This window comes from Silurus aristotelis (genome assembly GCF_946808225.1).
Source record: "Silurus aristotelis genome assembly, chromosome: 19".
Lineage (NCBI taxonomy): Eukaryota > Metazoa > Chordata > Actinopteri > Siluriformes > Siluridae > Silurus > Silurus aristotelis.
The window spans coordinates 20066030-20079344 of NC_139592.1; the positions used below are offsets into that span (position 1 = coordinate 20066030).

At 42.8% G+C, this 13315-nt stretch overlaps 2 protein-coding genes across 3 annotated transcripts in view; one reads left to right on the forward strand and one right to left on the reverse strand.

Moving 5' to 3' along the window:
• magi3a (membrane associated guanylate kinase, WW and PDZ domain containing 3a) overlaps positions 1-3274 on the reverse strand; it is a 127078-nt gene extending 123804 nt beyond the window's left edge. Inside the window, exons 1-2 of the mRNA XM_083570694.1 lie at positions 3015-3274; positions 2337-2830 (exon numbers count right to left, since the gene is read on the reverse strand). Of these exons, the coding sequence (XP_083426820.1) occupies positions 2337-2658 (322 nt within the window). The 5' untranslated portion in view covers positions 2659-2830; positions 3015-3274. The remainder of the gene's footprint in view (positions 1-2336; positions 2831-3014) is intronic.
• Positions 3275-4714: 1440 nt separating this feature from the next.
• Positions 4715-12051, forward strand: LOC310742086 (tyrosine-protein kinase STYK1). Of its 2 annotated transcripts, XM_083570711.1 has the most exons (10): positions 4715-4849; positions 5931-5996; positions 7129-7266; positions 7361-7522; positions 8239-8420; positions 8521-8604; positions 8690-8907; positions 9089-9129; positions 11494-11590; positions 11733-12051. In XM_083570711.1, the coding sequence occupies exons 2-10, from the start codon at positions 5960-5962 to the stop codon at positions 11902-11904; spliced, it is 1131 nt and encodes a 376-aa protein (XP_083426837.1). In that variant the 5' UTR covers positions 4715-4849; positions 5931-5959; the 3' UTR covers positions 11905-12051. The 2 variants fall into 2 exon arrangements, with proteins under 2 accessions (XP_083426837.1, XP_083426836.1); XM_083570710.1 differs by lacking the exons at positions 4715-4849; positions 5931-5996 and adding an exon at positions 6252-6463.
• Positions 12052-13315: the final 1264 nt, after the last annotated feature.

Genomic DNA, 13315 nt, shown 5'->3' on the forward strand with positions numbered 1-13315 from the left:
GGATCTGGGGTGACGGCTCGTATTGCGCCCGAGCTCGGGTTTACGGCGACGAGGTCCTGCAGCAACCCCAGATCCTTCCTTCTAAACTCCTCTAACTGATGCGAAAGACTCATCAAAGATTAAGGAGGTGTGAATTAAAGATGATACGCGGCAACGGGAAAAGGAACGCGCCGAGTTTGACGTGTATGCGCCGAAATCTGAGCCTGTTCGGAGACAGACCGAACCAGGGGGCAACAGTCCTGCACGTCGTAAAACAAATGGATGCCAGATATTCGACCGTTTCAAAGCCGCGGCATGCGCGGGAACGCATTAACAACTCGTGTCTCTAAACAACGTGAAAGGAATGGGTTTTTGTCTCGGATGATAAAATATTCAAAAAGGTCACGTGATGACCCCCGTTGGTGGATTCCTGCAGAACTCGAGATGACGAAGAGACGGTTTTGTTTTGACGTTTCAACACTTCTACCGAATTGCGAGTCAGTTTCACACAGTTTGTAGTAGATACTGTATATGATTTACTTGCTATCACACAGAACATCGGGTGTTAAAGTGACCCGGTGATGCAACCAAACCTTTTGTCAAGGTCGATTTCTAACCGTCGCTGAAAATGAATAAACCGAGAACCAAAGAACAAAGACACCAATTCATCCGATGGCTTGTGGTTAAACACAAACACAACACTGGATTTGAACTAGAAACCAGACCAGGGTGCTGTTGAATTGTCAAATCGGATTGGTCAGATGGTGTAGATCCATTTTCTGCAACAACGGCTTTGGAAGTGGTGCTTTTATCAATGCATTAATTCCATCACTTATTTCTACAGTAGCTCAATAAAATAACTTCAACCCCCCCAACCAAAAATAAAAATTTTCCCCAAACCTTTTATGAAATTGTCTCCAGTGTCAGTGCTTCTAACCTCCAGAACCAAACTCCGCTCCACCTCGTCATGTTCTAATCCCTGCCCGTCTTTATGCTTCACAGTTCTTGTGCTTCAGACGTTCCTGATCATCATCATCATCATCATCATTACCTTCTTGAGTATCTGTACTTCTACATGGGTGTAGGACTTGTGTACTTTTGCCATCTCTGGTCATGGCACTGAAACAGAACAACGCTCCTCTGATCTGACTCACATAACCTTCAAATCCTCACCAAACTCCATCCACAGTGGGCTTTCAATCACGCTCAAAAACCTTTACAAAAAAGCTCTGAAACTCTTTTTGGGCCATTTTTTTAACAAACACAAGAAATATGTTCTAGATGCCAGACTATTTTCTGTCTTGGTGTCCAGAACATTAGACTACAGGAACAAGAAGCTCTGAAACATCTCTCTGAATTTCATTTGAAACAACAGTCGTCTCGATTGAGGTGTTTTTTAGTGAATCGCATACACGAGCTGCATTTCGATCGCTGAAGCCGTGTGCTCTGATGGCACTCCACTGGCTGGTACTTGATAGCACCAAGAGTGTTTGAAGTGCATCGTGAAGACAGGCTGTGATGCTACTACCGGCCTGAAAGGCTTCATGGATGGGGCATTTTGAGAAGAGGGATAGTGTGTGTTGTATAACAACTGCAGAAAGCAAGCAGGCATCTCCACAAGCGTACAGGGTTGGTGCATGAAACTCCAAACCAATAGGAAACATAATCTGCATAATTCCAGACACACACACACACACACACACACACACACACACACACACACACACGACACAAGGTGTTTGACCTCATGGTCCTACTGACCCACACACAACATGCACGCTGCTGGGATGGAACACAAACACCACATGCATGCACACACTGATACACACACCTGAGATCCCACAGGTATGAACCTCAGCTGCACTTTCCAGAGCATTTTTTGCAAATTGGGCATCTCCATTCAACAATCTAAACTCACTCACTCATGGTGGCCCAACTGTGCAAGACCCCACACTCTAGCTCTCTCCCTGTAGTGGATGATCCCCTGACATTGCCCCTGGAGGTCCATTCATGGTTGAAAACTGATCATCTCAGAGTATCAGAAGGAGGTGAGATTTTGAGGGCTGATCAGGCAACCCTAAGCTTTCTGGTGACAGTTGAAAGAGCAACCATGGCCTTTTGCTCCCTGACATGTTTGTAATGATTGCAATCATCTCGAAGGAAACGGAGCTTGCAAACTCTTCATCAACTCGGCGCGCGGAGAAGATCTCCCGGTGCAGATGTATGTAATGGGCCTTGGTGGATGAGAGTCGAGTCAAAATCCCGCACTCACTTGTATGAGTGGAGGAGGCGCGGGTGCGAGTGAGAGAGCGCGCGCGCATGCATGCATAAATACAAGTACGCACAAAATCACTCACCCGGTTTGACGGTCTTTAGTCGCACGGGCTCGCGGAAGTGACGGATGACGGCGAGCGTGTCGCGGTGCGTGAGGCCGCTCACGGGCGTGCCGTTCACCTCGAGCAGCACGTCGCCGGGACTCGGCGATCGGCCCGCGTGCCACCGCAGCAGCGCCGCCGTGGAAGACGCGGAGGACCCGCCGTGGCCCACGTATGGGAACTCCCCGCGCTCGGCGCCGCCGCCGATCTCCAGCACGGCGCTCAACTCTCCGCCGCCCCACGACACCGCGCACTCCTGCACCTTGTTCGCCCAGTGCTTCTTCTTCTTCAGAGTCTTAGACATTCTCTTTGCTCGCTCGTTTGCTCCTCGTGCTTAAGTACAGGGAGGGGAGGGGGGGGGGGGTAATGCCTCGTCCCGCGCGCGCTCTCTCCCTCCGCCTCGGTCCTCCTCCAGGATGTGCTCGAGCGGGGTCAGCACGCGCACGGTGCGGCGCTCGAGCTCCCGACTTCCATTGCTTTGACAGAAGGGAGAAGAAAAAAAAAAAGTTTGCCGCCGTCGGATACAAGTGAAGGAAAGAGGAGAAGAAAATTCCTGGAAAAGTCCCAGTTATTAGAAATGCTCCGTTTTTGTTACGTGAATGTAGCGCGGCTGGTTCCAAACGCTGAGCGCGAGAGCTCCCGGGCCGCACAGGGACATACCTGCTCCTGAGAAACGCGTTCGGAGAAATAGCCGCCTGACCGGCTTTACCGCCAGCCCTCCCTCCTCCTTCTTCTTCTCCTTCTTCTTCTCCTTCTTCGCTGAAATCCCTCGTTAAACACCACTGTTTCTCTCCCTTTACGTCGTCACGTCTCTTTCTCACGTCCCTCACGCCTCCGACTTCCGAACCGCACGCGCGTAAACGTAAAACAAGCGCACGAGAAACTTGTACCGCTCGCGCTCGGTTCTCCGCTCTGGGTCCGAGTGGGGGTGGGAGCAACAGAAAGACTGACGCGCAACGCAGCCAATAGCGTGAGAGGAGGAGACCAAATGGGCGTGATTACAAAAAAATGGGCGGGATTTCTCATTACGGCGAACAATAAAGCATGAGGACAAGCGCGTTAACTCTTTAATGTGCGTGTGATTCACGTGTTACTATATTCCACGTGAATCACACGCTTATAGTTTCATAGATAGGAGTGGTCTTTTTTATTTTGGAAATACTGACTTTATGGAAATGTGAAATTAAAGACAATATTATGTAAACATAATTGAAATACATTTATTTACTAAATGTAAATGCATGAAAACTACTTCCAGTTATTATAAAAATAACCCAGGATTTTTTTCTTTCATTTTTGGAATCTTAAAAACAGCAACAAGATTGTGCAATCGATTACATCATTTGTATTATTTCCTAGTTTTATTACCATTATTATACCTGTGATTACCATGACCTTTAATATCTACTAGTACCAGAAGTTCAGGCTCCAGTCTCTGAGACTGTGATCTGTGTTGAACTTTCCCTTCTCTGCAATAAAACTCATAATTTTTTATAATTATATATGAGTAAACTTGATTAATAAATAGTGCTGCTTATAAACATCAATTAACTTCAAGTGTAGCAGCAGCTCCCCCTAGCGTCCCTACTGCATACTACACGTATAATGTGATGCCACTTGAATAAGAAAGAAAGAAAGAAAGAAAGAAAGAAAGAAAGAAAGAAAGAAAGAAAGAAAGAAAGAAAGAAAGAAAGAAAGAAAGAAAGAAAGAAAGAAAGTGTATATTTGTCACGTGTACATAACAGCACAGTGAAAATCTATCTTCGCATATTCCAGCGATGTTAAAAAGCTGGGGTCGAGCGCAGGGCAGCCACGATACAGCATCCCTGGAACACTTAGGGTTAAGGGCCTTTCTCAGGGGCCCAAAAGTGGAGCTTGGTGATACTGTGGCTTAAAATGCCCAACCTTCTGATCAGTAAACCAGATCTTTAACTACCACTTCCCCATATCGCATATCAAATGCTGTATGTGACACTTGAACAAACATTTGTTTTTAATGGTTATACTAATTGTTATCTTACGTACGTTAGAGTTAGTTATTTTATCAGTATTTCTTCTTTTTGAGCATTTTTTTTGGTCAGGATTGTAATTCTGACCTGTAATGTAATAGTAGTAGTATACAATAAAATGATTCTCCAGAGATTCACTAACCGCTTAGATCTGTACTACTTACAGTGAAAAGTGACCCCGTTACCTGGGAGCCGATGATTTTCTTCCCCCCTTCTATATGATGACGCGATCATCTTCACCGAAATGAGCAAATTTCTGTGATTTGGATCGACTCCATCATTCCTGCTGCTGGAGAGTTTTTTTAGGTAATTATTAACAGAGCTAAAAAAAGAAAAAAAAATTGTACCCCTTCATGGTCACTGCTCTCAATGTCAAATCAAATCTCGCTTTCCGCTCTGGCAGGGAGGTTTGTTCATTTTGGACGTTTGTCCGACTTCTATAAATGGAGCACGTCTTTTTATTCAAGGACAAGAACAAGAGCAAAGGTAGGACCCTCGCATTGTCGAGTTCGGACAGATATTCTGTAGAGTAGGTTTAATCTCATACTAAAAGTACTTTAACTACTCAGTGTTCTTTTATACCGTATATACACTGTATGGACAGACGTTTTGGGACACTTTCCAGCCATATGTGGTTTCAGCTCAATAGATTTGAGGCACACAATTATATAGAACATTACTTTTTCTTCACTTGAACTAGGAGACCCGAACCTGTTCCAGCTCCGGTCGTGTCCCACCTCATGAAGATTATGGACCTTTAAAGAAGTAGATGCCGACCCCCCAAACATCGTGAACCATCTAGAGACGTACCAGCGCCATTTGGACCCTACGTCATGTAGAGTTTGAACATTGGAAATCTTTGAATATTGAAAGGCTCTGGCATGGAGAAGCTGGTGTTGGATCTACAATGATTTTTTGAGATGTTCAGTAGCTTCTGGTTCCACAACGTCAAACTGTAGAAGACTGTAGAAAGGACTTTTACTCATATTTACACTCCAGTGCTCATGTTAGTTTTCACTCTCCAGTGTTCTGTATTGTTTAAAGACTATAATCACACTCTTGATGTCACCCAGATGAGGATGGGTTCCCCTTTTGAGTCTGGTTCCTCTCAAGGTTTCTTCCTCATAACATCTAAGGGAGGTTTTCCTTGCCACAGTCGCCACGGCTGCTCATCAGGGATAAACACACATCGTTCACTTCAGTTCTTAAATTCTCTAAAGCTTCTTTGAGACAATATCTGTTGTGAAAATGTCTAAAGGAATAAACTCGAGTAGAAGATCTCCTGCTATAGAGGTCGAAACCCTATCGAATGACTTTTTAGACTAATTGGAACGCTGACTGGTCCTCCAGGCCTCCTCACCTTCTCACGCTGTCTGAACGAGCACAAATCTCCACAAGCACACTTCAAAATCTGGTGAAACATCTTCCCAGAAGACTGGAGGTTTATAATGTTAAAAAGGGACTAAATGTGGAGTCAGGTGTCCAAAAACATTTGTCCAACGGTGTATGTTTCTGGTTTTAATATGCAATGCCTTAAAGCTGTTTGTGTTTTTGTTGATCATCTCAGTCAAAAGAGAAGCTTGAGATAAACCACCAATGGAGGTTACATGCAACGTCTCCAGCCTTGAATGTGGTAACCGTGGTCACTACATTACACAGGACATTTTTAGTCAAGAAATCAAAGAAAGAAATGATTTTATATCAGAGTTAATTGGAAGAATAAATAGTAACGTTTTATTGCCACAAATTTCACAACAAAGTCAAAGTTATGCTGAAGAAAATCCGTTTTATTCTTATTTCTTAATATTTTATATATACAGTAATCCCTCGCTCATCACGGTTCAGCTTTAGGTCTCACTGTAACGCAGATTTTTACACAGAATTTGTTGGGGGGATTTTTCGCTGTATTGTTTAGAGTGATTTTAATTATTTTTGCAGTAAAATAAGCATTTTCTAGCCTAAAAAATAAAGCTTTTAAAAGAGCTGGAATGCTCTTCTTGGGTATGCAGTACATTCATTTCATCGTCATCACCTTCATCATCATTAGTACTGCACACTTAATTCATCATCATCATCATCATTCAAGTTGTATCTTCACTGGTGAGTATCCATATAGATTTTTTTATGTTAGAATTATGGATATTTAAGAATATTGAAAGTGTTTAAGAGCAGATAAAAGGTTTATAAAGCCTTAAAATATACAGGTATTCCGTATACAAATTAGGTTGCCACTTCAAGGATTTTCGCGTATCCTCTGCGAGGGATTACGGTATATTATAATTTATTACCAAGTTATTATTGAACTATCATTTTTTAAATTCTAGTTCACATTTCAAATCCCATTCAATAAAAAACCTGAATAAAACAATAGAAAAAAAACGTGAATAAATAATAACTAATTAAAAAAAGAGTTTTTATTGAAATGCAGTTTTAATTATTTTCATAATTTGATGTGTGAGTGAAAAGTTCAGGAATAAAAAGAGAAATAGAACCAGAAGAGAAGCTTTTTTGTGTGTTTATTTTTTCGCTTGTTAAACTGATGGCAAAATGAATACTGATAAATAAAAAATGTAATTAAAAGCAGAATGAAATGTCCTTGATTTTACTGGATTTTTTTTTTTTTATGTGTGTAAAGGTCCTCTTTGGAAGAACGTGCTCACAACGAACGAGTATTTTTTTGTGAACAACATCCATTAGCAAGATCTTTAGTTTTGGTTTTTGTGTGTGTGTGTGTGTGTGTGTGTGTGTATGTGTGGTATGTGCAGGCCAGTTAGCAGTCATTATCATTCCCAGTCTCTTGGCTCTCAGCACACTGACTATCATATCTCGGATAATATGGAGCTTCCTAAAGAAAAAGAAATCAGTGGTTCTAAGGTCCTCGGCAGAATCTTTTGATCGAAATGGTAAGTAAACTTGTCACTGGTGTTGGCTTTTAGTGTATAAGATAACCAGAGATCATCAATTCAGTTCATCATTATCGCTTTTCTCCACCTGCAGGTCTTCTGCCTGGACAAGATGCTCTGAGTTCATGGGAAATGCCTGCCCACTGCACGCTGGAGGGGGTGGAGTTCCTGAAAAATGGCCGCTACGGGGCGACTTGCAAGGCCCAGTTAAAACGAGACGGAGCCGCCACTGCTGTGATCATAAAAATGTTCAAAGGTACGGGGGGGAATGAAGAAAAGGAAGTGGTAGCTAAGAGGACAAGATGTTGAACTTTTGATCAAGAAGGTTGTGATTCAAATCCCAGCACCGTCAAGCTCCTACTGCTGGGTTCTTGAGCAAGATAAAGCTCACATCAGAAACCATAATGGGGAATATTATGGTTTGTAGCAAGGTTATATGGTTCAAGTGCTCCAGAAGATGATGTACTCCTGGGATTTTCACACACACACACACACACACACACACACACACATACACACACACACACACACACACACACACACACACACACACACACACACACACACACTTTACAACTGTGGTGAGCAGAAAAGCCCATTTACATCCTACGCAATTGTGTGCCTCCAACATACATTTACATTCGGGACATTTGGCAGACGTCCCTCATCCAGAGCGACGTACATTTATTTCACTCATACACTTAAGCAGCTATGGGGTTAAGGGTCTTCCTGATTGGGCCCAGAACCTGTAGCTTGGTGTGGCTGGGATTTTAACTCATGACCTTCAGAGTTCAAAGGCCAAGTGCTTTAACCACTAAGCTACCACGTTCCCGCTTAATTATATGAAGGTAATACAGAGGATATATGACATTAAATGTAGCACACAGTAAGTAAGATTCAATGGTCACAATAGTTTAGAGTTCTCCTGATGTGAGAGCGAACACTGCTTTGACATTCATGCGTCCTTTTCAGGAAGTTCAAACAGTCCCGAGGCAAAAGTGTTTGCGGACTTGGCCCTGTTCTACTCATCCATTTGCAAACACGACAATTTTGTACGAATGCTGTACTGCCAGACCCGACGCTTTCCCGTCTACTTGGTCTTCGAGACGAGCACCCCTGGGAATCTGCTTCATTTCTTATGGAGCCTTCGAGAGGTCAGAATCTCAAGCAGGGAATAAGAGTATGGGTTGTTTTTTTTTGTTTTGTTTTTATTTTGTTTAAAAAAAAAAAAAAAAAACTATTTGAAATACACAGGAAAGACCTGGGACGTGCCTTGAAGAACAGCCCTTTTCAGAGAGGGATGTATATTTAGTGGCCAAACAAGTGGCAGCCGGTTTGGTAAGTGTTCTGAGACGGAGTCAACAGATCCAATTGCTATAGAATGTGATGTTCAGTGTAGGACACAGTGGTTGTCGTACCTCAGGACTACCTGCTGTCGGAACACAGACTCGTGCACGGGAACGTCGCCGCTCACAGCATGATGATCGACTCCGGGTTTCTGGTGAAAGTTTCCGGATTGGCCTCGGCTTTTGAGTCGAGGCAGACGGAGACGGTGGGGAAGGAAGGGGCAGCCGGGGTGCCTCTGAAGTGGCAGGCACCAGAACGAATCCTTGGACTTCCTGTTACATCCAGGAGTGATGTGTGAGTTTGCGTTCCTATTTTATATATATATATATATATATATATATATATACACTATATATATGTATGTATCTTCTTCTTTCGGCTTCTCCCATTAGGGGGTCGCCACTGTATATCAGAGCACCTACAGGGGTTTTTTGGTATATAAATCTATATAACACTTTTTAATTCAATGTCTTAGGTGGTCTTTTGGAGTCCTCCTGTATGAGTTGATAACTTTAGGTAAGGCCATCATCATCACCATCACCAAACCATTCTTTTTAAACATCATATTCTAGATTTGGTGCCTCTTTTCTGTTATAAAACCTCGATTCTTCTGGTTCTTGTGGAAATTTGTGCTCATCGAATAAACCACACATGAATGAGCTCAGGTACCGATGTAAGATGAGGAAGCCTCTGGTGCAGTCGATGTTTGAGTTTATCCAAAAGGTGTTCAGTGGGGTTGAGGTCAAGACTTGAGTGCTGGACCCTGAAGTTCTTTCATTTCGATATGACACATTATGATTTCATTGTGCACAGGAGGAATGATGCTGAAACGAATTTTAGCCTCTTAGTTGCAATGAAGGGAATTGTGTAATTCCACAGCAAAGACATTCCATACAGTTGATCTACCAATACTTTCAGCTTTTTGAGAGTGGTTTAGAAATGGCTATGATGGTCAGCTGTAAACTTGCTTTTAACCATATAGTGTATTTGGATTATAGGGGAGGTCTGAGAAAAATCACCAAAAAGGGAACAATAAAATTGGTCTATTGAACGTTAAAAATGATATAACATATTTGACCACAATGACATTTGTCTTAACTGTTAACCTGAGAAAGATTATGGTAAGGAACGATATAATTAATAAAAACTCTGCTAGCTGAGTGTGAATTCCTCACACAGTTAGATTCAGTCTGTAGTCATATACAGCCTGGTCAAAATGTCCCTAATGCCCCTTCGCTTCACATCATTGTTATCGTCATCATCGTTATCATAATCAGCAGCAGCAGCATCCAAACCTAGAAGACCTCTTACACAGCAATACACTGATGATTCTTCCTGCAGGTGAAAAGACAGAGGTGTGAAGTGGATGAGGCTGTTGATCTGTATTTTTATCACTATTTCACAGTGGTGGGCAGTCAGGGCCAGCCAGTCCTTCTCTGTCGTCCTAAACAATATCAGTAGCACTGACCTACATTTACAACATAAATTCTAATATTTGTTCCACGAAATTGTATTAATTTATTCCCAACAGTTTATTCTCTCCATTTCGTAGCGTTCCTCTTGGCTGCACTGCTTCCAGCACGTGTATGTGGATGTTTTTGTCCAATCATTTCTATGTGCTGCCATGTTAATCTAATCTGCCCACGGCCTTCAGAATTAGTAGTGCTGGCTTTTTTTTACATTAGTCTCTATAAGAAATGAGTCTGTTTCTTCAACCAATCAGATTTCATATTCGCGTCACGGGGCAGCTAGCTGGCTCAGAATAGAGTCAGCATTTTTCTGTCCTCTGATTGGTTGGTCAGAGGGAAACTGTTACAGCCAAGTTCGACTGGTAAAACATGTGTGTAGCTCTGCACACATGACTACATCTGAGTTAGACTTTTTTATTCCTACGGAGAAAGAGAAATTGATTTGGTCACAGACATACTTAAAAATGAATTGGAAAGAAAAGCTAGACATCGTGAGGAGGTCGACCAACCCTGAAGCTAGCTAGTGTGTCTCAGCCTGGGAAAGGGTTTGTTCTCCACTTCCAGACCAGTGAATATGAGCAGTACCTCTGGCTTACAGCCTCCGAGGAGTGGTGCAAATGATGAGTCTGCATCTCTGAAGAGTCGGTTGTATTTTATTTACATTTGTATGTTTTTGTCATGATATTAGACAAATATTGATTCTGAACTGCTCCAGATGTTGTAGGTGGCACAGTTGCGGTTGTAGTGTAGAGGTTTGCAGCTTGCTTTAGTAAAATGGTATTCACCCTCTATATGTGAAATGCCTCTCTGTCTGTAATGCCACATGTTGTTATATTGCGTTTTTGTATTGTATTGATGGTTTCTATAATTGCGACGTAATAGTGGTGGTATTAAGAGGTGGATTAAGTCAGGTACCTCCCCACTGAAGGCCCAGGTACCAAATGCACGGCTCGCCACTGCGAATTCATGTGTAAGTACTGTCCTACAATTTTCCAATTTTAGTTGAGGTGAGGAGGCTTGGGGGTGCAGTCAGTGTTCACATTCAGCCCAAAGGTGTTCAGTATGGTGGAGGTCGGAGCTCTATAGCAGGAGATCTTCCACTCCAACCCATGCAAAGCATATCTTCATATCTTTGCTTTGTGCACAGGTGTATTATCATGCTGGAACAGGTTTGAGTCTCCTAGTTCGAGTGAAGGGAAAATCTAATTCTACCATGTCCAAAGACGTCCTACATAACAAGAAGATCACAAATGCCAGATAAACTCCTAAAACTTTAGTATATATAGTGTTTCATTACAAAATGAAAATGATACAACAGGATGGAAAAACATGCAAACCATCCATAAACCATAATTCACGGGTAACATAAAAAGACCATAAATAGTAAATGTTATTATGTTTCTTCTACAAGGCGAGCCTCCATTTCCAGAACTGGAACCATCGAAGACATTTCTCCAAGCGCTGGCCAATTACAAGCTAAAAAGGCCTCCGAACTGCGGCGCTGCACTGTGAGTCATATCTTTGGTGTAACCTCACATTATGTCATTTTCAAATCCCTATTTTGATTCCTAATCTTCATCTAACAGCAAAAGCACCAGAAAGCAAGAGAACCCAAAACCGATCTGAAAGTGTTTGTCATTTCTCCTACAGGTTTGACCTCGTGAAATACTGCCGCATGTGGAATTTTAAGGATCGTCCAGCTTATTCTGCGATCATCAGACTGCTCGAGTCGTACATCCACCTCGCCGATACTAAACCCCTCAGTGCTGCACAGCGCATGGACATTTCCGAATACAAAAGAAAGGCAGGAGTTCCGCACTGAGACACTCACAGCTATCAACTTGAAAAGTCGAAAAATCAGGCTATTTATGTAAAAACATCTGAGACAGGGGGTCTCAAGCGCATCTAGACGACTACCTTTAAACACAATCTCTGGACTTAAGAAGGTCAAAAAGTAATATGATGCAGCATAAAAGCATGGGGTCTGATAATATCATCGAAACAGTCCAAGTTTATCAAAATTGCTTTCAGAATTGCTTCCATACTTATACACCATCTTACAGAACAGCACTTATCCAGCACAGGCTATTCTTCTTTTTCTTCTTCTTCTTCTTCTTTCGGCTTTTCCCATTAGGGGGCGCCACAGCGGATCATCCGTCTCCATACCCCCTTTCCTCTACATCTGCCTCTTTCAAACCAACTACCTGCATGTCTTCCTTAACCACATCCATAAACCCCTTTTGGTCTTCCTCTTTTCCTCCTTCCTGGTGGCTCCATCCTCAGCATTCTTCTACTGATGTACCCCATGTCCCTCCTCTGCGCATGTCCAAACCATCTCAATCTCGCCTCCTTTACCTTGTCTCCAAATTGTCCTACATGTGCTGTCCCTCTAATAAACTCATTTCTAATCCTGTCCATCGTCGTCACTCCCAACAAAAACCTCAACATCTTCAGCTCTGCTACCTCCAGCTCCACCTCCTGTGTTTTACTCAATGCCACTGTCTCTAAACCTAACAACATTGCAGGTCTCACCACAGTCCTGCAGAGTGAATTCTATTACAAATCACTCCTGCTATCACTCTTCTCCACCCACTCCACCCTGCCTGCACTCTTTTTTTTACTTCTCTAAATCCCTTCTCTCACTACAAATCACAATATCATCCGCAAACACACAATGCAACTCCTTCCACCCTTCTGAAGTCCTCTATACTTCTCCATCAACATTCTCAAAGCAAAGATTGCAATTTTATTCCCCTGTAGTTACTGCAGGTCTCCCTTATTCTTAAAAATCGTTACCAGCACACTCCAAAAACCTCCATCTTCTTAACATAGTCTCCTCACTAGTCAACACATTTCCATCTCCATCCCTCTTCCTGGCCAATTGGTACAAATACTTTTCTCCTTCCTTAGTGTCCAACTTCTCATACAGCTCCTCATATGCCTTTTCCTTGGCTTTCGCCACATCCCTCTTCACCTGCTGCCGCATCTCCTTGTACTCCTGCCTTCTTTTCTCATCACTCTCTCAATCCCAATTCTGTTTTGCCAACCTTTTTCTCATGCTTTCCTGCACTTCCTCATTCCACCACCACCACGTCTCTTTATCTTCCTTTTTATTTCCAGATGTCACACCAAGTACCTTTCTAGCTGTATCCCTCATCACTTCTGCAGTAGTTGCCCAATCATCCTGCACCTCTTCACCACCGCCCCTGTCTGACCTCTTCCCTGAATCTCTC